We start from the raw sequence: 23,313 nt of genomic DNA on the forward strand, positions 1-23,313 counted from the left end.
ATATTCCTCATCTTCCACTCCAGCAAGCATTAACAACTACTTCTCACCCACTCTGTCATTTCCTGATGCCTACCACTACTTCCAGAGATATAATTTAGCTTGATGTTTTTGTTTAAATTCTGGCTCTTGTCACTTATCATTCCAAATATCTTCATGAGGCAACAAAGCAAGGAAATGAAGTAGGAGTTCATCCTTTTCTTCAGAGTTATTTTTCAAAACCATTTATAGGTTCTGTTCAGCCCAATCCACTCACTGGCTCCAGTCAAAAGATTATGCAGAATTTTCTTCGTAGTTCTTAAGGAACCAGCAGTGCCACTTGGCCTAAGAGCAAAATACTAAGAATCTGGAACATTTTTACAGCAAAGGAGAGAACAACTTACACAGATTAATATCAATTTTGTAATAAGACAAACAAATGGGGCTGTGTGTGGCCAAAAGAAAGCACTAAGGACTGACAGTTTAGGGTTTTCTGAACAGCAAGGACAGAAACTGTATCCTACCGTACACATTTAGTCGATAAATACTTTTTCTACCAGTAGCAGTCACCCTTGAAAAATCCTATTATCCTCTAAGGAAACTGGCAAGTTACTCTCTTCCAGCAGCAACTAACTCAAGTGCTGGAACACCATCATCACACTGTTTCAGAAGACAAATAGCACACCTAACAAAACCATCTTTCACTGAAATAGGTTACATTCACTAAACCAAAATAATACAAAGCTCTGTCTAGCAATACAAGAGAGGAAATTCTACCCCAAAGTATTTAGTTTACAAGCAAAGCCCAAGTTTTGTAATATCCAAGCTTAACAATCCTTCCTAAAATAAGAGTTGTGCAGAGGTCAGATCATTTCAAGTTCTTGCCCTGCACTAACCTCCAACTGATCAAATCTTGCATTCAGTTACACACTGTCTTGTCAATATGACTGGCAGAACTTGATGAGAACACCAAGTTCTTCGGGTGTCAATCAGAGTAGGATTTGAAGACAGTGGGCTTACATGTGTTTCTGAAATGCACATTGACCTTCAGATCCTTTGGTTATTTTGACAACACTGAGACCTTGGGAAGCTAGGGTAAGTTTTCTTAATTTAAAAAGTATCTTCTTCCTACTTGTAAACTGAAATAAATCATGTGGAATTGTTGAGATATGATGAACATGATTGCTATAATACCATTTTTGGTCAATTTTCAGAGCAGAGTCACACATTCAATATATCTCCATGGTTCTGTACACAGTAGAACTCTGCAGTTGCTTAAATTGCAACATAATTTTCTTTATTTTTGAATTTGCTGTGTCATTTTTTTAAACACTTGAATTTCAATGTATAATTAAGTCTTTCATCCTCACAGTTGAAATGAAAGTCTTCATGATATGAAAGGAATGTAAATCAAAATGGAGACAGCTTGATATAATAACTGCAGGAAGTGTGAACTGTTCTGCTGGTTCATAAAGTGCATCAGCATAGACACCCCAACAGAACATTTTAAATGTCAATAGTGTTAATAACCATTTCTTACTGATCTAGTTCACCTCAGACTGACCTGGTTTGGAACACTGCTAGGTGCAAAAATGCACAAAAAAGTGGTGGGACACAGAACGAGAAGCTGAAGATATCCCCAGTTTTCAGCAAATTTTTATCTTTGTCCAAAAGCCAGAGACTGAATCTATGTCCACAATACAGCATTGAGAGGCAAGTTTCTACTTGTCTAGTCCATGTGCCTGTGAATATAACTGATGCTGTTGCAGACACCTCAGCAAAGGTATCATTTCCCTTCCTTCCTGGAAACTAGAAATTTTAAAGATAAATCTATGTCAGGGACACAGCAATCACTGGTTACCCCATACTTTAATGCCAGAGATTTATACCTGCATTTTCACAATACAGTTCTTTCCGATGTGAATCACAGAAAGACAGAAAGGTGAAAAGCCTTAAGAAAATAAGTTTTTTAAAAATACCACATAGTTCACCTCACCTGATATAACCTCTGAAAATGAGGGTTTGGAATTTTGCTGGGCTTAAATAGGTCCTCCGAAGTTTCTCCATCTTCGTGAACCAAATTCATAGAATCAATCAGTGAGTCAACAGCAGATAACTGATCCGCTAAGGCAGCAATTACATACAAAGGAAGATAAAATACACTTGCAGATGGATGCATTTCTTGAAACAATTTCTAAATGAAGATTCGCTTCATGATGTGAGATTTTCACCAAGTCATTACATGCCAGAGAACACACTGCAGCTATGGATGTGCCAATAAAGAATATGGATAACAGACACAATAATAAACCCCTACTTTATTTAAGGACTCCAGTGTAAAGTCATAAAGCTTTTTTCTCTTTCCTCAAGACCTCAATTATTGCTTCCTTTCTGCTTTTTCTTTTCTCCTTTTTCAAGATGTTTTCATTTGCAACAGAAGGTTTATAGGCCACTTAGAAAATAAGAAGAACAGTTGGTTAGCAAAACTAAATGGCGCAATATAAATTTTTAAAGTTATGATTGCAAATTAACACAGTTCACACTAGCCAGCCACTCCCTTGGTAAGCAAGGTTTTAGAATTGTTATCCAACTGGTGGTTCCAGGCAAGAAGACAGAAACTGTTATAGAAGCAAACCAGCATACTATATACCCTGATGTGAGGTGCATCTCACAGCAAATGGAAGAAGCGGGAGTGAATTTTAAACTACATTCATTTAAACTACATTCATTGCTGTGCAAAACTCTCAGAACAACAAGTAAAGCTTTGTGTAGCTGCATGTTCTCCAAAGATGCCATCCATCTCAATCCGGACACCTGTAAGTGCGTGGTTTAATAACACTCCACAGAAAATATTGTCTTTGCCTTTGTACATTATATTAATAGACCATACTGCAAACAGCTACGGGACCAGCTTTGCACCAACAGAGTAGCTGCCTCTGCTCTAATTCTAGCTAGCTAATCACACACTGTAGATCTCACAAGGTTTGGCCATTTACTCCCACAAATGAGTTCAAAGATCAAAGGATAGAGGACTAATCTCAGCTCTCTGTCACAGGATCCTGAGAGACTCACAATGCCAGAAGTCATTTAACAGGACAGCTGAAATACTGTCTGCAATCTTAGGTCTGCTCAGTCCACACCTGGAGTGGCAAAGCTTTAATACATATTTATGCTCCAAGATGACATCACCACAATGGATGCCCAAATACCTGGGTGTTTCCTCAAGCCAAAATAACAATAAAGCTTATATTTTCACTGGAGAACCAAATATTCTAACTCTTTTACAGCATCTTAGAAGACAACAAGCAGGTTCCTCTTCCAGTTGACCTTACCTGTAGGAATGCATTTTTTACTGTTTTTCAAGGATGAAAACACATATTGTCTTAGGTCTTCCATATAGGGTAGCTGCACATAGATGAGACACTGTGCAAGAGGAAAGAAAAAACAACTGAGCCTGAAGGAAAAAAAAAAAAATCTGTATTCCCTCAGTGCCATATCAGGGCGATATAAAACATACAAAAAATCAGAAGATGTAATGTCTGTGCACATCAAAACACTTAAAATATTTACAGAGCAACCCAATCAGAATAACACACAGCATTATATTTTATAACATAGTGATGGCTACACTCAATTTTTCTGCTCATGGAATAAAGACCTCCCTGATCACCTGATCCCTTTTTCTTGTGCAGAGTTCCAATTATCCATGCTTTAAATATCCAATATATTGGCGCTTTGGGAAGTTTTATCACAGCTTACTGTGTTTTAAAGTCAAAAGCTGGATTTGTTTTTTTTAACATTTCTCTGCCTCATTTTTTCTTTGTTCAATTACCTCCTCCAGTTCATACCACCCTAAATAATTCCTTTCCATCCTTTATGTTTATACCCTTCAAAAGTCTGAAGATTGTTGTGTCCGCCCCCACCTCCATCACTGCTCAGCCATGCTATACATATTTAGCTCTTTCAATAGTCTCTCGTAAGAAAGATCAGGGGAAACATATGCTGCAAAAGTTCTGACATACTGTGTTGCTTCTGGGTCTCTCTGCAGAAGGGCAAGAGTGAAGAATTACCTCATATGCATCCTTAATACACGGAAAAGCTACTCCAATTTGTGGGTTGCATCTTTTATCATAAGCATAGCGCACTATAGCCACCACTTTCAACTCGTCCAATGCACGAACAAGTGCAGAAAAAGCAACTGCTGCATTCTGGAGGGAAAAAAGAAGTCTACAAAATCATGCAAGTTCTTAATAATGAAATACATCTTCCACAGGGAATTCAACAGCAATGATTAAGTCAAGACTAGTTTCCATTTTAGCTATAACTTTAACACAAGCATTTTTTCATGTTTCTAAACCAAAGAAGCAGAAGGGTCAAATCTCATCGTGATAGTGGATCCATTAAAAGCTGAGCCAACTTAGATTCAGCACATTCCACCTTTTTCACCAGGTGTGAAGAACTCTCAGAGGTTTTGCAAGCGATAGAGAAAGGGAGGTAAATCAGACCCTTAAAGGAACATATCAGAGCACCACAGTGAGCTTTTTACCTCCAGTACTTTGGAGGTCTGTTCTAAACAACACAGTGACTGTGTTACTGTTCTGCATGAGAATTGACTTAAGCACCAATTTCAGGCTCATCATAACCTTCCTCAAATATAGTATCTACCAGTTTTTCATTATTCATGAGATACTGTATTCATTTGGGGTTTAATCCAACGTCTTTTTAACCTACTGGGCAATGAAATATGACATTTCTGTAAACTGCATTAAAACCATTTATTAACACAGAAAGACAGGACAATCTCAAGCATCACTACTATACAGCAGAATACATTCAGCATTAAACTTCAGTTCACCTTACCTCATCGCCTTTTGCTGCAAAGACCTTCAGAGCCTGGTTGCCCATGTAGTAATGCCTCTGGATCTACAAATTCAAATGGTCAAGAGTTAGCCTGACTTAAAAGGTCACTAATGCAACTGGACCAATTAAATTACAAAACAACTAACATTACTCAAGTCAGAAGCCACCAAATTTAATTACAGTGCATGGAGGTTAAAGCCCTGTATGTATCTCTATTTATCACTTAATATGGAATTCAATCGTATTGGGTAGGATATTCTCATAGCTTCATACTGATGGGCAGGAATGAAAGACAGTGCTACTGGCAGCTGTTACCAGTCTGAATTATACTTCAGTAATTCAAGTTATTGTGGGAAGCTACAGTAGTTAATACAAGACCTAAACCTGACACCATATCTATGCTATTACATTTTTCTGGCAAAGATACATCAAAAAGGAGCTGCAAAATGTTGCATCCTTAATTAATAAAGCTACTTCAATGGCAACCCAGAATATATACAGCTGTGCTGGCAAAGAAGCATTTCTGTTGGCAGAGTTTATTCTATTCATGAACATGGCTGAATCAAAAAGAAAAAATAGTTTCATCAAGGAGCATCACTGGAATAGCTGGAGCTACAGCAGCTCACACACACATAGAAACCCTGCAGTCATAGAAGACCCATCACAAAGATCACACACTACTATGGACAGTGGTTAAAATAACCTCTCTGTTAAAGAAAAAACTCTTCGAATTACAGGTGCAGAACTAACTTTGTTTTACCTTTGATTTTTCTTTCACTCATCTTTTTATTTTATCTTCTTTATTTGGCAAATTACCATGAAGCTGTTGAAGTCAGTGACAACCTGCACCAGAGCAGACCTGTTTACTGTACTACAGCACAATCCGGCTCAGATTTTTCTACCTGCAATTCTTCTTTCGTGTTCTGTCTCTAAATGCTCAGGAAATTTTACATTCAGTATAGTATAAATAACTAGATGTGTATCACTACATCTTTTTTTGTTTGCAAAAGAAACTGTCTCTTCGTAATATTTTCAAGTATTATTTCTTGATTTACACGGCATGGCTCATAAATTAAAAATCAAAGTTTAAGCGGCCTCTGATCTTCTTTCCTGAGGGATGTGAACAACTCAGGAAAATAATATAAGGTGGTTCTATTCCTTATTTAATTATGTATTTGGAGCTGTTCCAGTTTTTCTAGTCAATAATGAATTATCTTTCCATCAAAGTTTTTTAAAGGAACAATTTAATATAAAACATACATTTGAACAGTGGCAATTTCATTATTCCAAACAATAAAATTTAAGAGGCAAAACTTGATATAACACGTGGCTCTTGAAAATTCCAGCTGTAGTTAAAAACTCCCTGATACCATTATCTATGCATTGTAATTTTAATCCTGCAAGCACACCCAAATAATTTTATTCCTCTGAGGAAATGGACAGCTACTGCTGGGCATAACTACTCACACTCCTGCCTACAGGACCAGAGCACACTTTAAGATATTATTTCTGTTTGTTATGAAATCTAGACACAAGAGAAGTACATCATAAAAAATAACCAAAAGCAATCTATATTTGGTACTCTGAAAATTTTTAAAAACAACTTGTTGATTCTTTTATGCATATTTATGTGACTCAGAAAGTATCCCTAAAATTAACTGTAACCTTACAATTATTAACTATGTATCTGAAGGTATTACCACACTCTATCTGACCAACAATGGGAAAATAAAAATCCACCTGAAATAGGAGTTTTCTCACAGGAACACTATATTCATCATCTGCTTTCCTCTTAGTTTCCATTTTCAAATAAATTTCAACAGAAACAGGAGGCCAACCTCCAGCATAAGAAACGTCTGCACACAGTGAAATACATTTTGCAGAACTAAATGACAATAGCAAGACTCAGCTGGAGGCTAATAATGGATGGAGAGATCCAAGAAATTGTCTCATTGGAACACTGGGTTCAGACACATTTCATTCATTAGATCCAGTTATCGGTACAGGAGGTAGCACTTCCTAACACCTCTCTGGCCCTGACCAATTTAGGGCACATAAGCTCAAGCATGAGATGTTTCCTTGCTCAATCACTAGCAGTGCACAAGAACCCATGTTACTAAACAAATATACTAAACAGCTACACTAAACAATTACGTTTGAAGGTCCTCAAGGAGCAACCAGGTTACAGTTTCCAGTTAGGCTGGCTCCTCATTTCAGTAAATCATGTAACTTCCTGGCTCCTCAGTTATTTTGTTTAGGAACACTGCACTGTCATAGTCTAATGACATATCTAGCAACAGGCACAAGGTCTCTGTGACACCTGTAAAGTTAGAAGATGTTTAGTTACATCCATTTGGGAGTAAGCTCCCACAGATGCTTCCTATTTCATGAGCATCCTTCCTTGATGGTAAAGGTGATGATGCCTTAGCCTTTTACTTTGTCCAGGCAGTGAGAGATTTCAAAGAGCAGGAGGGCTAGGAGCTGTCAGAACAGGTGTAGAATGGCCCTACGATTTCATTTCAGTTTTGACTGGTGAAGAGAACTAGGTGTGGATAACTCAAAGATGAGTCAAGTTTCAGTCACCCTGAGCAATATGCTGGAGAAAAAAGATGGGGAGCAACTTAATATTCACAGTAATTACTTGGCACTCATATCTCTGTACTCTTTCCTCATGTGTCCAGCTTCAAGAATAGTTTTGTTAAGCCTTTGCCTAAGGCTTTGCCAATGCTTAAGTCCTGGATTTTCTGAAGGAAATCACCTTGAGCTGGATAACTTTTATTAAGGTACTTGCTTAAAGTTTCTTAAAACTGTCAGGGACAGCAAATAGCAAAGTCAATACCACAATTAAGAGATAAGTGCGTTACAAACACCAAGCACCTTGTGGAAATATGAAGAGTTTTTGAATGATGTCTAAGTTCTAAGAAGTCTTCACTACATTTAAGTTTTATCACAATAGAAAGAAGAGGCAAGTCATGGTTCACTAACTAATCCTTATGGAATTGGGAATTAATGGAGTCAGCTTTCAGTCTTGCTTTAATATTACTTTAATGCTGAGGGAGAAGCTTCTGTTAAGAAGCAGTCTTACTCTTGGCTGGACAAAGCCCAGAAAGGTTGCTGTGTGAGCTGAACAGAAGACAGACTATTAAAGCTTGTGAGCTGAAATACCTCTGGCTCCACTTCAGGGTTCAATGGCCACATTTACAAGCTCCTCTCCTTCACAAGACTACATACTGTTTACATGAATTACTAGAATCAGCAAGTAAGTCACCCCTGCATACCTGAGTGGAGATGCCCCATTCCCAATATTGAAACTCAATACAACACCATGACTTTACTGAATTCTAACCAAGATCAATTGTCTTGAATAACCCAGGAAGCTGAATGGGAAGACATTTAGTATCACACCTGAGAGGATCTAGTGAATCCCAAAACAGAAAAACACTTTCCTTCTGTTTTGTATTTCATTTGCTCTTCATCTTCCTTGGAAAAAGGAACTATATCACTCCCATACCGAAAACCTGGAGAACAAGAGAAGAGCATCTGGTAAGCATATGGGCCTACAATTTTAACACCAAAATTAGCTCCCTGAATATTTTAACAATGCATTCATGCCCCACAGCTACATTCCACACATGCTCATCAAATTACTTTCCCTGTTAGCAAAAAAAACCCCAAACACCCATAGACACATTTTGTACTTCGTGAACAGCAGTTGCACTACTCCTTCTACATCATTTTATGTAACACAAGTACCCTCAGAGAGCAGGAAAGAAAATAAGAGAACATCTTGCCTAACAAAGTTACGCTCACAGAATAGATTTAAGCAAATCAGAATAGATTTCAGCAAACAGATTGCAACACTCTCTGCAAACATAATACAAGCAACCTCAAACATACCACAAATCATACCACATGAGGTGACACCAGAAGAGATTCAGAGAATAAAATGTGCTAACAGTGGAAGCAAGATACACAATGGAAAATGAAAACACTCCTGTATGCAGAACTGATCTTCCTATATATTTCTGTGTTTTACTTCCTGTGCCATACATTACAGGCATACATCCACAAAACAGGAAGCTGTAATTTCTCAGAGGTATCATCTGCTCCAATTGCTTATTCTCCTATCTCAGCTTTCAATATCCTCCCTGTAACGTCATCACTTTATTATATTACCACAGACTAAGGATGGTATCCCTCAGGTGTGAAGAACAAAGAAGGAACAGAGATAAATCCCTGGATGAAAAACCTACAAACAGATCTATTTTCCTACAAACTGGAAAGCAAACACACCAACAGAATGAAAATATCAGTACGGGTGCTGCAAATATAAAATATTGTCTAATTATGACATTTCTCAAAAGATTCACAGAAGTCCAGGAGGCATCAGAAGCTCTTTTAGCATTAGAAATATCACACCACTGATAGGAAAATCCTGTATCTATTTTGCTCACCACTTCTTTTTACTAGTATCTCACAACTACTTACTAACTTAAGCAGTCAGGAGATTAGCTGAGAACCAGTCACAAATCCTTCAAAATGCATTCTCTGTAAGAAGTGGATTTTTTTTTTTTACACACAGCTTTGAAGTTGTAAAACATAACTAGACTGTTTTTTTAACCATCATTTCTGTTTAAAGAAGGTCATATTGTCGTTGGGACTTTATCTGATACTGCTATGAAACACCTATGAAAGCTAAAATTGAAATAGATTAAATGAAAAACACAGCTTATTCTAATTTTCAATTTATGTTATTCATTTGACAGCACTCTCTATACTGTTATCTGAATTGTTCTGCTCTTTATAGTTAATATACTTGCCCTACTTGCATAGGATTGAAACAGAAAAGGAAAGGAAAAAAAAACAGTAACAAAATTTATCTATATAATCACAGAAAATGAAAAAGATTTGCTTAACTCCATCTTTAAAAGTAAGTACACTATTTCCTGCTGTTTCTGGGGCCGGTAGACTTCCAAGGAAATTAATCTGCTCAGAAAGAAGCTGCAGGTCATAAAAAGTATTTTGCATACACCTACTTCAGATTGATCCTGTTACAGTACAGCAAAGCTAGTACTCTTGAACACTAAACCTTCCTTTGATGGCTTCATCTTTCCAAGTGCAGAATAACTAGAGCATTTGCTCATCTACAAAAAAGCAGCACTATGAAAGTATTCATGTTATCAGTACAACTGAAGATCTAAAAACAGAATAGTGGTAGCACAACTACAAACTACAGAACTGAGGTATGGCCTTCCACAGTTGAGAACACTGTAGTGCCTTCCAAGTTCCATCTGTTGTTATTATTATTATTGATGTTGTTAGTCCTATTATTATTATTCCTATTGTCATTATTATTCCTATTATTATTATTATTCCTACTACTGGCAAAGTAAGATTTATTTTTTTTTAAATATGTGAAAACAAAGTCTCATGTAACAGTCTCCGTGTTCCATCAGCCTACAGAGCTTACATTCTAAGATCATAGCTAGGCTTCAAGGTATAAAACTAAGAGGCCCTTAGGTCACCTAAAAGTCCAAGCCATTATCTTCCCTTTGTCTTCAGGGTGAACATAAAGATGTTGTACCTTGAATAGTATCATCTTTCTGAACCTCTGTCTCATCATCATCATTCAAGCAGTAAACAGTTTCCTTTTGCACATCCTCTTTTCTGAGGGATTTAGCATCCACAATTGTCCAAAGTTTTTTCACCCTCTCTTCTGTGACCTGGGTATCAGAATTCAAAGAAAAGGAATGTTTAACATTTCAGTGGGACCCAGAGTACTTACCAGAACACACAAAAAATCCTTAGCCTGAGTGCTGCATTGTTTTGCCAACTAATAAAGACAGTGTCAAATAATGCATCTCTGGCTGCCACCACTGTGCTTTCAGCACCGCTTCATCTGTATGAGACCTAACACGTGAACTGTAGCATACTGACAGCTTCTCCTGGTTATTCATTAAACCTGTAGGTTAAGCCATTTGAGGAAGTCTTTGAGTCAAAGGATATACACAGGTTATGTATAACTTGCTTGCTATGCAATTTACTACCTCCAACTGTATAGATACTTTTGACAAAGCATTAAGAACTATGTTATTGATACAGTAAGACTCAATGTTCACGCAGCTTGCTTGGCCACATTTTCCATCAGGCTTACTACACTACAGGATAAAAATACCTTATATTACTGCAACTTCCCCAAAAGGCAAAAATATCCCAGTTGCATTATGGCACTTGGGAGGGAAAGAAGGAATAAGTATTTACAAAGAGTAACTGTTTCCCAACTACAGGGAAATAAAACTACTTTCTTTTCTCTCTGCTTAAGTGAAATTGATGGTATAGTCGGTACATGAAAAGAAAAATGTAGACCTGAGCAGAAAACAGGAAAGACAGAACAGATTATGTCAGTATGACTGCTCTATGACTTCAGGCCAGTCACTCAGTTCACACTGCTTATTCTCCCAATCTTACTTTATTCTGTGTGTAAACATATTTGGGAAAGGACTCTTTCTATCTATTTGCACTGGTCTGACACAATAGACTAATAAAAAAATTAGTAATAACTATAAATAGAATGTTGATGTCTTTCAAGGCTAGCATACCCAGCTCTCTCAAACATATTTCATCTTAATATCAGACTCAGTCTTGTGTTGAAATAACAAACCAATTAATCTCCACCTCACCAGATCCATCAATACTGCCACACTACACAGTTACCTATTAACTATAACTAAAAATTTGGACATTTTCTGCCTTTAAGTACACTTATTTTTTTCCTAGCACTGATTAAAAGAACCATATAAACCATAAGAAACAGACTGGGCCCAAGCTCTGCCAAATAGTACAAACAAGCTGGAAAAACAGATCTTTTATTCCAAGTCTGAAATAACAACAGATGTGATTTGAAACAATGGCTGGTAAAACATTTACACCCACCATTTTACACACACATTTGGAATCTTATGTCCAAAATTCCTCTCAAGCCTTAGGGCTTAAGAAATATAAATAGTCTCACGTATCACTTATGCTGAATATAAATCTTCAATCACAGCATTCTTAAACGGTCATCAACTTCAATACCATTTAGTGCCAGAGTAGATAGCAATTACTCCTATTTCTGCACCTTAAGAATTTTAGTTATTTAACATGTATGGTGAAGTTAAAGTTGCTGTGGGAACCACAATTTTAGATGTACTGGCTTCTAACCAAAGAAAAATCTCTAGCTAATTATTTGGATTTTTTTAATCCTTATTTTTTAGCTTTAAGGAAAAAAAAACAAACATGCAGTTGCACCTAACTTGCTGCCAAATTACACTAAAACACATCATTTTGTACACTTACTGATTTGTAGGCCACAATCCTTATAGACAAATTGGGACCAATAGTGAGCTGGCAGGGCCAAGGCATAGGCCTTCTTTCCATTTTCTTAAACATTGAAAGACGTTCCAGGCTCTCTCTAAATGAAGGAATCAGGAAAACAGAAATGAACTCTGGTGGACTCTAATAAGTATTACAGACAATACACTCTCCTTAAGGAAATGCAGGAGTCCAAACTGTTTCATCTCAGATTGCACAAAGTAAATAAACTCTATCAATAATCTTATCATTACCCATTGTCAGAAAAGAGAATGAAAAAAAGAGGTGGAACAGAAGATAATCCCCATCTTGAGCCTTTATGATGGTGTGACATTAGGGCTTAAAGACCCTGTGTTACATCTAGTGATAAAACTACACAATCAAGCACTTCCCATTTATCTGTGCTCACCCAATTAGGGCATGTAGCAAGCTGAACAACACAAATTAGAAAAGGCTCTCTAAGTGATAAAATGCTTTCTCTAGTGAAGAAATAAAGAATCCAGTTTCAATTAACAGGATTTTGTTTATGTGGAAATAAACTTTTGACACTTTTTTTTATACAGTACTAGTGAATGCATTAAAGGGCATTCTGTCAGAGTGAAAGAGGTTACTTCAACTATTTCTAGCCTAAATAGGAGATATACAAATTTAAAAAAATATAAAAAAAGGAACTGTAGTGACTTTACACTAAAAAGCGTAAATTTAATTGCACAACTTTTAGCAACAGCATCCAAAATTAACAATTCACAGTAATTTATAATATATCATTGTGAATTCAAATAGGCTTTCTCCCCAAACAACTTTCAGCTATTTTCAGTATTGGCTATTTGGCTGTAAAATTCCAACACAGAGAAAGAACTTTTTTTTTGTTTTTCTTTCATTGCATGATAAAACAAAGTTGAATTCCTCTTTTTCACATTATGATAAAACCTGGAATCTACCACTCTTTTGATTAAAGCACTTGTCTGGCACAAATCAAGATCAACTCAAGATCAGTACAGAATTTAACTTGGCATTCTACTTTTCAGGTTTCCTGGTATGAACAGGGTTTGTTTCATTGAAGTCCAAAAGTACAATGAAAGGCAAAAACACACTCGGATTTTTATATGAGATAAACATTGGATTTCCTTTTTTACATTTTTTTTTTCCTTAGGAAAAGTAAGGGAAGACTTTTTTTTTTTCTAGCAATAAAGACATCAATACAGGATTTTAAAAAAGAACATGGTACTATATCATTAAGAGTACTGTAACACATATATTCAGGGATGAGTACAAAAAATCAAATACATAAGTGCCAAATGCCTAAAAATGTAATTTAAGCTCAATTTATTATCTCTATCCTTTAATTTCTTATATTTATAGAAGAAAAATGCTGCCTGTTATCAAAGATGATCCAGTCAATACAAACCTTGCAAATGTACATTTTAGCTTGTATTTTATGAACACAATCTTTCTCTTCTGCTCTGCAATCCCTTCCCCCAAAACCCAGAGGCAGCAGAAGTGCCACCTGTCTAATAGGCCGAGTATCATAACTACAAAAAACACAGCAAAATCTCCTCACTTTCCTGGCATGGTTAATTTATTTTTACAAGAGTTGATATATTTTTAACAGCAGGAATAATGAATCTAGGAAAATGGAGAGTCTATCTGCATTGGCCAATTATCATGACAGATTTGCAAAGCTGACTTGTTAAAGCTTGATAAGCAACTTAATTGCATCTAAACCCTCACATATTCTTAAACAACTTTTCCAACTAAAGCTTTAATCTACTAGCCAAATGCCTATTTATCCAGAGATTTTGGATTTCCCCTGAAAGTATGGCACAAAGACAGCTTGTAGAATAGCAAGAGTCTGTGATAAAAAAAGTATAAAGAGGCCAAGCCACATGGTAGGTTCATGCATATGGATTATCCTAAAGGATAAACGGGCCAGGGAAGATTCTGCTTTTCTCTGCAGTCTCTGAAGCAGTGACAAAGCCTGCTTTTTTCTAGAGACTCAGACTGCTCTGTTGACTAGTACAGAACACAGAGACACGTGTCTCTTCACTAATGCACACTGATGCTCTAGGAGCAGCTTCTCAGGCTGCTGAGGTGCAAAGCTTACCAGCTGACCTGGGGAAGGGAAGGAAATCCCACAAATAAACTGATTAATTACAGCACACAAACCTACAGGGACAGTCCTCATCTAAAAATTACCTTTTTTAGATAATTAAAGCTAATAAATTAGCTTTGATAACAACATTACAGCTATGGTCTGCTAAGCTTCCTGAAAACCACATTGTCTAAAGGATCACTTTTCATAATTGTAGAAGAGAACTACTGAGACAGTAACATCAGACTATGATAAGGCACGTAGATGCATTTTGCCTGTTTCCCAACTGAGACAACATCTGCGTAGAAAAGTTTTGGATATATCATTAGCTACAGTTTTTCAAAGATACACAAATTTTTATTCTTTCATTGGGGAAACAAGAAGTGAAAAATCATCTTTCAATTTTTGCATTCTTAATGCAAGAAAAATGAAAAACAACAAAATAAATTGTTTGTCACGGTGGCACAGTAGACTGTGATTAAAGAGGAGAATTCAACAAACAACATTTACTCAAAGAATTCGTGGGAGTTTATCAAACCAGTGAGCTAAAAGAAGTCTGTGACCGAGGAACAAAGGCTACCAATTAAATGCAGATATTCAAGCTGCACTATGCCACAAATTCCATTTCTTTCTAAAACACATTTTTGAAATGACATTTACAGAAATGTTCCCTCCAAAATTCTCCAACACTAAAGATGGAAGAAAGCTGATTTTTTTCTTTAAATACAGAAAATTAATTTTGCCCTGAAATCTCTAAGCTCTTCTACTTATTCTAAAGTCACTGAAGAAGTGGTATGAAAGGGACTGAGGGTACAATAAGTCATAAAATTCACTGATTTCAATGAAACTGTGACACAACTGATTACTTCATCTTTTGGAGAAGAAATCACGAAGTATATACATAGTACAATAATCAGGCTTAGCCAAATTTACCTGAAAGTATAAATTTCTTCCAGCCCTCCTTCTTCATCCAAAGTATACATGAGTTTCCTCACCACATCAATACCCTGCTTTTGTTGTTCAGTTAAACCCTTTATTGGAAAAGAGTTTCTGTGTATATGAGCATGTACACTGGCACTTGTATCTCCACTTCCACCATCAACACTCACTGGAAATGGCAGACTAAGAAGAAAAGAAGAAGCAGTTAGTTTAACTTTCTTCCTTATTAAAATAACCAATCAAAACAAACAAAACAAAAATGTTCTCAGGATCAATTATTTCTATCTAGCTGCAGACAGATGTATAAAGAGCCACAGGACTTGCAAAACAAATTAAGCATTATTTCAAGTCTACTTGGCATTGGAAATGTCTTGACCAGAGTGATGCACCAGCTCTGGGTATTGTGCATCAGTAAAGACATCCACATACAGGAATAGATTAGACAGTAAAGCCAATGCTGATTAGAAAGCAAGATCCATTAAAAAAGATTGAACAAAATAAAGCCCGTAGAGGAGGGAATTGGAGGGCAAGACAGCCTTAAATATAAAAAGCTGTTGCAGAGAGGAAGGAAACAATCAGTTCTTTGTATTCTGCCTGCACTCCAATCACATCATGGAGTCAGGTCAGATAGTGAAAAACCTGATAAAGGCATTTCAAACCATAATCTTTAAAACCAACTGCCTGAGGAGAGAGAAGAGTCTCCATCACTGCAAATCTTTATCAGAAGGTTAGACAAACACTGCTCAGCAATGACAGACATAGAGCTGACCCAGTCTGCAGTAGAGGACTGCTCTAGATGACTTGTTAAAGGCCATCCCAGGCCTATGACTCTGTATCAGCTGCAAATGCCAGCAAGCAGGACATTCTTTGCAGTGGAGCTATTAGGTATTTCTGGAACAAATGTTACTCTTTGAGATTTTAATAGCTTACAACACTGGGTGAATTTCTGACTGAAGATGACACATTTTTCCTGCACTTCATGAATCAGATTTTAAAATTTAGCCAGGGGTTATAGATAAAATGATTTTGCAGCTCTTCAGAATATAGAAGTGTGTTAACTGAGTATAACAAACACAACAGAGAGAGATGTATAAGATCAACTCCGTGCCCCTGAAAACACCTGCAGATTTTTCAGGTCTTCCATCTGATCCATTTTTGAATGAACCACATGATACCTTTTACCACATTTCTACAAAGCAAAATAACTTTAGCATTGTATTATGTTTTTTAAAAAGCAGCCTACACATCTCTTCCATACTTTCACCTCATTAGTCCTCACTAAACTTATCCATGAAGCAACACACAATAAGCAGAGTTAACACTATGCACAACAGTGTCACATACAGCAAAATTAAAGATCAAGCTTCAGGAAAGCATTCCGTACCTTTTTAGGAAGCAGATTCCACTGAAATTTTTAAGCTGATATGGCAACATCAAAAAAGCTTCAAACCTCTGACAGATAAAAGTTAGGCTACATTCACTATATAATGCCCAGAGACTACTGTGATGAGAAGTACATAATACCCAACACTACACAGTGCTCAGCATGTGTTTGGCACCTGGAAACAGGGAGGAAAACAAACTATCTGCTGCAAGCTACAACCTAGTCTATGAACAGGGTATAAGAGATGGAAATATAGGTTATAACAAAAGGCTAAGCAAGAAATTATTTTTAAATAAACATTTTGCATTTGTACAAGTAAAAATCAAATAATCCTTTGCTCCCATGGCTGGTAGACAGGGTGCAAACTTGCAGTCAGTGCTGTAACAGCAACATTTCTTTTGTGCTTTGTAGACAAGGGAGCAGCAGCAGAATACCAGGGCTCCAAAAGATGTACTCTGACTGGCAGAGGTACTCAGATTCATGGTGTTGTACCTCTACTGCCTCCAGTGCCAACAACAGCTCAAATAAGCCAGGAGGGACATGTCACATTGGAAGCATAACTGCTTTTGCTATGTAGACAGAACCTGACATTTTTGCACCCAGCGTCCCCCTAAGCAAATGCAAAGATTTTTTTGTGGAGGATCAGACCATGATTTTTAGTCACATTTTCCTACCTAACCGCTTCTTTATCTTCCAGATGGGTTGGCAAATGGCTTAAATTAATTCACTATTAAGTTCACAACATTGTTCCTTATAGAATGATGGATCTAGGAAAAAGTACATGGTCAGAAGAAAACTAGGGCTTTAACTTTCTCCTGTGAAAATATTTCTCATAAACAGCCACATAAAGTTTGGCTTTAAAATAAACTCTAGAAGGCTCACAGCTTCCAGAAGCCATCACATGCATCAGCTAATACAGACCTTAAGACCACCATTGACTATTTGGATCAATGCCTATATCTACAGCATTACAATCAAGGGATTCCTGTTCTAACACTTAAGACATTGCTTCCATTTCCCAAGCCATCATTGTGAATATAACCCTTCTATTCAGATCTGCTCCTCTATTGACACCAGAATCAAGCTATTAATATCTGTAACAATACCTCATTATTTCTTCCCAGTAATGTCCTTACCTAAAAGGATCTAGGCTGTTGCTGTGACAAAACCACTGTTTCTAAGGCTATTTTTGGCTTATTGTTTCCCAATTCTCTACTTATATTGTCCTTCTGTCTCCCACTTTAGACTCTGGCTCTAAGCTATAAGCTTAAGAGGAGAAGAAACCATCATCTTAACATTTATTTGCACATTACTTAATCAAGGGGACCTGGCTCATAACTGGAATTCAAGATACATATAACTAACAGAAGTACTTATAATAATCACATTACTTACTGCTACACTTTTATAGAAACCATAAACCAGTGGATCACCAGCTATTTCAAGATAATTATTAAGAAAGAATAACTTCCCTTTAAAAAATGGCATAGTACCTAACAGTCCTTTTTATACTTACAAAAACTGAAGTGAAATTCCTGTTTTCTTCAAGTTAGCAATGATAATTCCCAGCTGATCCTCACTAACAGGACTACTAAGATCTGTAAACAGTTCAATGTGTCTCTTCTCATATTTCTTTCCACTTAAAATAGAGAAAAACATTTACATATATTGAAGATATTATAAGGCCATTTAAAAATTATTTCCTTACAAAATAGTAACAAAAGTAATATATTTGCAATTACTTTTACCAAATAAATATACTTGTAAAATGAAGGAAACCAAATAAATTACCTGGTAGAAGTTATTCTACCATAGGTTATATTATTTATCCTAAGTGTTTATATGATTCTCCTTTCTCCTTTCTACCCTAAAATTGAGGACTCTAGCCCTGTGACTGTATAAATCACTAACTACATCTAAATGAATTGAATTCTGCCAATTTTCACCAGTGTGGATAAAATGCTAATAAAATAGGCTGTTTATGGATTACACTGGTTATTTCCTTTGCAGATGTTAAGTCTGTTCTTGTGAAAATGTATTTTAAATTACTGTTGCTGGTAGGGGTTCCATTTTAGTAGTCTAATTCAGTAAATTCATCGGAGAAGATGGACTTTCAAGACTACTCAATAGATTAAGAAGCAGTAACAGTACAGATCAGAAGGGCTGGCCAATGACAGAACAAAATTCAGTTGAATTGGTACGGGTTTGATCTGGATAATCAAACATAAGATTTTCTTGTATTTTTACCCTATAGTATTTTCTCTAATGAAGGCAAACTCCGTATCAAAGGGCTTGGTGTATACAGGCTACAACAAAATCTGGTGCTCCATAGCTATTCAAGGCTATAATGCCATAAACACAGTCGTTTTCATTCACAACTCAGTTTTAACTATTAAATTTGGGAATTTGGGAAGCATACAGCTTCCCACGCTGATTAGACTGTATTCATAAAAATACAAATTGCATCACCAAGTCTAGTCTTCTGCACTCACAATTAGATCACATAACCTTTTTAGAAACATGCTTAAGCTCTGTTTTGAAAGGAAGTAAAGTTACCTTCCTTTCCCTGCACCACTACTTGACAGAGTGTTAGAAACACCTTGCCAGCCTAAGTACCTTCACTGACAACTTTGTAACACTGATGTCACCCTTTTTTCTCAGCTTAAAGAGTGTTTTTTCATTCTGCACCATTATTTACTACAGCCTCCATATTTACAAACAGTCTTTACATTTCTAGGTTGAACAAATTCACCTTTCTCGTTTTGTTTTCTTTTTTTCTTTCTAAAATGTGCCATTCCATTTAAATTCAGTAGTCCTTTTCTAAGCATTTTAACATCCAGATTAACATATTTTGAAAGCAGAAGACAAGGAATGTGAAGGCTTTGTGCCTTCTCTAATGGCATTAATACGCTCATGGCTCTACTACAGAGTTGCCAGTTGCCTCAGAAAGCTCTCCAATTGTCTGGAGAAGTCAGATGTCCCACAAGGATTCTTCAGAGAAACTTCTGTAGTGTGCTGTTTATCTTTAAAGTTCTTTTGGTTTTTGTTGGTTTTCTATTATTTATTTTTATTTAAGGAAGCACTTCCTATGTTTATATGTACTGGAAATATAAGACTGACAAGAAAACAGACCACTGCAAAGTCAGATATCTGTATAAGACTTCAGGTTACATACTCACATTGTTTGCTTCTGAAGCAAGTCCATACACACAATAATAGCATCCAAAACTAAGCGAAATTAAGAAAAATCTCAGGATATGAATCAAGTAACAAAAAGTGTTTTTCATATAAAACAATTTTACATTTTCACTTCCTCTCAAAGACTGGCAAACATGCATTTTAGTTAAGAAATAGTCTTTTGAGGTAAATACTTTTCAAATAACTAATGTGTTATATTCCTATATAACTTGTGGGTACTGTAATCTTGTCTCTGCCCCACTTACCCAATGGAACACTAAAAAGACTACTTCAGATCACAGCCTCTCAACTGTCAATGAGAGGCTCAAGTCCAATAATAGGAGCTTTAGAATGTTACTCTGAATCCATCAACAAAATTTCAATATATATCATTTTATCATGCAAGTTTTTCTTCAAAGCACCTGCATCTGACAAACTCTTAGTTTCTTCCTCATCACAATTCCCACTGGGAATGTGTGAGCCAGCTGACTAGCTGCACACTTCTCTGAAACAGGTCTGACTGCCCAGATAGAACTCACAGCAATCGCTTTATGGCCAGAGAGAGACAACCTAGGAAACTCATCTGTATGTAAATGAAACACATGAAGGAACACTAGATAGATCACCCTTGAAAACTCTTCTCCCTATATGTAACTAAAAGCAGAACACATTCAAACATGAATGGCATTGAAACCAGGAAGCAATATTTGGCAACGTTAGAAATACTTCATCAATAAATCAATCTGATCTATTCTGCTTTCTCTGGGATAGAGCCAGTTTTCTTCACAGGAGCTGGCAAGGGGCTGAGTCTTGAAATTGTGCTGAAAACAGTGATGATAATACAGGGATACTGTAGTGGTTGGTGAGCAGTGCCTGCACAGTCAAGGCCTTTTCTGGTTCTTGTACCACCCTGCAAGTGAGAAGGCTGGGGGTGGCACAAGAAGCTGAGAGGATACACAGCAGGGACAGCTGGTCCCAACTGACCAATGGGATATCCATCAACTGGCATCACACTCAACATGTACAGCCTGGAGAAAGGAGGGGGGATATTCAGAGTTCTGGTAAGTCTGATGGAGCCCCTGCTTTCCTAGAGATGGTTAAATACCTGCCTGCCCATGGGAAGTAGTGAATAATTCCGTTTTGCTCTGATTGTGTGCACAGCTTTGAACTTCCCTGTTAACCTGTCTTTTTCCCAACCCACGAGTTTTCTCCCTTTTACCCTTTCAGTTCTCTCCCCTTCCTACTGGTGGAGGAATAAGGAAGTTCTCTCCCCTTCCTACTGGTGGAGGAATAAGGAAGTAGCTGTGTGGGGCTGAGTTGCCAGCTGGGCTTAAACCACGACAGTCTGATTTCTGGTACTTCTGCTGACTTATTTCATAAATAACATTTTTATTAAAAAGCATAAACCAAGTTCTGTAATGCTATTTTTAAAAAACACATGCCTTATCTGAGGCCTAAAATTGTTTCACTATCTTTGTTCTCTTTAATTAACAGAACACTTCATAAAAGCAATGATTCCTTTTAAGGCCAAGATTACATCTGTTAGCCTAAAAGAATGTCAAAAAGCAGCTAAATCCGCTTTTGGAAAAACTTGCAACCACAAATTAGCTCAACTTTGATAGTAGCTAAAATTTGGGAGGCTGAGCCCAATTTCACAACACTGCCTTCCTGTCTCCTACGTAGCTGAATCAGTTCAAGAAGTCCTCAAAAGCAAAAGGATACAGTCTGCTTGTTTAGAGCCTGCTTTAATCACATCTTGAATGTCTTCCAGCAGATCAAAATCTGGCAGCATTAGTGACCTATGTACAGTAATATTTTGGTATTGATCCTGACTGGAAAGGTCATTTCTAGTGCCATTAGTGCCAAACAAAACTACAGCAACTTCATCTTTACTCTCAGCAAAAACCTGCAAATACAGAGAACACAGCACCAGTATAAAAACACAGGTAGATTAATACACAACTATGTTAGGCAGTTTACAGCAAGCTGAACTAAATTTGAAACGTTACAATGGATTTACTTTTTTTAGCTTATTCAATGCTATCCTCTCAAAACGAAACCTTACAGCGAGTTCACAAAGTTAGATATAATTAAATTAACAAACTGACAAGCAGTTATCTGGGATTAAACAAATGAAATTGGCTGATTCAGCCCTCAAAATGAGTCTTCTGTGTGGTAATTATTAATTGTTGAAGTCTCAATTATTAGTAAATGAGTAAATTATGAAAAATGTTTCACAGATATAATTGTTTCCTCTCCCTCTTTAACATTTCTGAAGTCGCACACACCTGTCGCTGCACAAACTTTGTCATAATCTTCTTGGCTTGCTCAAGTGAAGACTCTTCACCAGGGGAAGAGCTGCTCATTGTAAGGCCTACATCCAGGCACAGCACTATTGCCACCTGGAAAGAATGAGTAAGAATAAAAAATAAAATATAAGCATAATTACTTAAAAAGTTAAAAGGGTACACACGACACCTAAAAATCAAACTACACTATAAGTGGTTTCTTTTACAGTAACTGTTAATATAAGAGACAATGTTGAAAGACCCTGAAATGTTGAAGAACCCTGAAAATACCCAAAAACTGGCAGTCAAATCCATCCTGTTGTCTAAAAGGGGTAAAATTCTCTTCAGAGACGGCAGGATGACAGCAGAGAAGCCCAAGAAGCACAGAGGAAGAGCTGCTGTTTTGCCTATGAAACACACAATCAAGTGTCAACGCCGACGTGCCCTTCTGGAAGGCAGCAAGCCCAAGCTGTCTGCCTGTTCAGGTAAGTGGAATCCTCCTCCAGGAAGAGGGCAGCTCCTCCGGTATCCCCTCTGTCTCTCTTCAGCCATTATTGACCTCTGGGCAGCTCACCCGAGCACCCAGGGCTGCTGCAGGGTCCTAGGCGACACTTTCCCGATGCTCCGCTCGTGTGACCGCAGGACAGCCCTGTCACACCTGAGATAAATCAACCTGCTCAGCTCAACTACTGGTGAGGGCGATATGGAACAAGCCTGCCTTTATCTCTGACCTCTCGGTGCTCAAGTACTATCACAGAGCAAAGAGAGAGATGGTTAAAGCGGCACAGATAAAGCTGCGTTTAACAGACACTAAACTGCCCAGTATAACTAGAGACCTTAACACAGCTTTCACCAACAAGTTTCCTTAAACACACCACACATACAAACCGCATTTTCAACAGAGCAACACTCGTTCTACCGTTATTCTAGCAACAGCAAAAGTCACTGCTGCGGGAGCTGACTGTGCTCTAAAGCAGGAACACTGACTCCCTCTGAGCTAGTCAGCTTTGCACCGGCAGCGGCTCGGCGGCCAGCACGGGGAGGGGTTACCCGGTGCCAGGGATGGGGACATGTGTGTGCCCGGGGCCAGCGGGACCCCCGGCCCCCTCACCTTGCCGCTGGACGCCATGGCGCTCGTGCCGGGACGCGGTGCGCCGCACTCAGCGCTCCGGCCGCCGCGCGTCCCGCGTCCCCCCGGGAACACGGCGGTGGCGCCTCGCGTTCCGCGGCGGGGGCAGCGCCGC

At 37.6% G+C, this 23,313-nt stretch overlaps 1 protein-coding gene across 3 annotated transcripts in view; it reads right to left on the reverse strand.

The window, feature by feature from the left end:
* XRCC5 (X-ray repair cross complementing 5) overlaps nucleotides 1-23,313 on the reverse strand; it is a 53,078-nt gene that overhangs the window by 24,787 nt on the left and 4,978 nt on the right. Inside the window, exons 1-13 of one of the 3 annotated variants that reach the window (XM_015634368.2) lie at nucleotides 23,181-23,255; nucleotides 22,070-22,183; nucleotides 21,504-21,687; nucleotides 19,784-19,832; nucleotides 18,121-18,243; nucleotides 15,215-15,403; nucleotides 12,175-12,289; nucleotides 10,421-10,559; nucleotides 8,242-8,354; nucleotides 4,837-4,899; nucleotides 4,047-4,184; nucleotides 3,309-3,399; nucleotides 1,973-2,100 (exon numbers count right to left, since the gene is read on the reverse strand). In XM_015634368.2, coding sequence (XP_015489854.1) covers nucleotides 1,973-2,100; nucleotides 3,309-3,399; nucleotides 4,047-4,184; nucleotides 4,837-4,899; nucleotides 8,242-8,354; nucleotides 10,421-10,559; nucleotides 12,175-12,289; nucleotides 15,215-15,403; nucleotides 18,121-18,243; nucleotides 19,784-19,832; nucleotides 21,504-21,687; nucleotides 22,070-22,183; nucleotides 23,181-23,198 — 1,464 coding nt within the window. In that variant the 5' untranslated portion in view covers nucleotides 23,199-23,255. Of the gene's footprint in view, nucleotides 1-1,972; nucleotides 2,101-3,308; nucleotides 3,400-4,046; nucleotides 4,185-4,836; nucleotides 4,900-8,241; nucleotides 8,355-10,420; nucleotides 10,560-12,174; nucleotides 12,290-15,214; nucleotides 15,404-18,120; nucleotides 18,244-19,783; nucleotides 19,833-21,503; nucleotides 21,688-22,069; nucleotides 22,184-23,180; nucleotides 23,256-23,313 lie in introns of those variants that run through there. The other 2 variants (XM_015634369.3, XM_015634370.2) reach the window with 2 other exon arrangements.

The sequence above is a fragment of the Parus major genome, chromosome 7 (assembly GCF_001522545.3).
Source record: "Parus major isolate Abel chromosome 7, Parus_major1.1, whole genome shotgun sequence".
Taxonomy (NCBI): Eukaryota; Metazoa; Chordata; class Aves; order Passeriformes; family Paridae; genus Parus; species Parus major.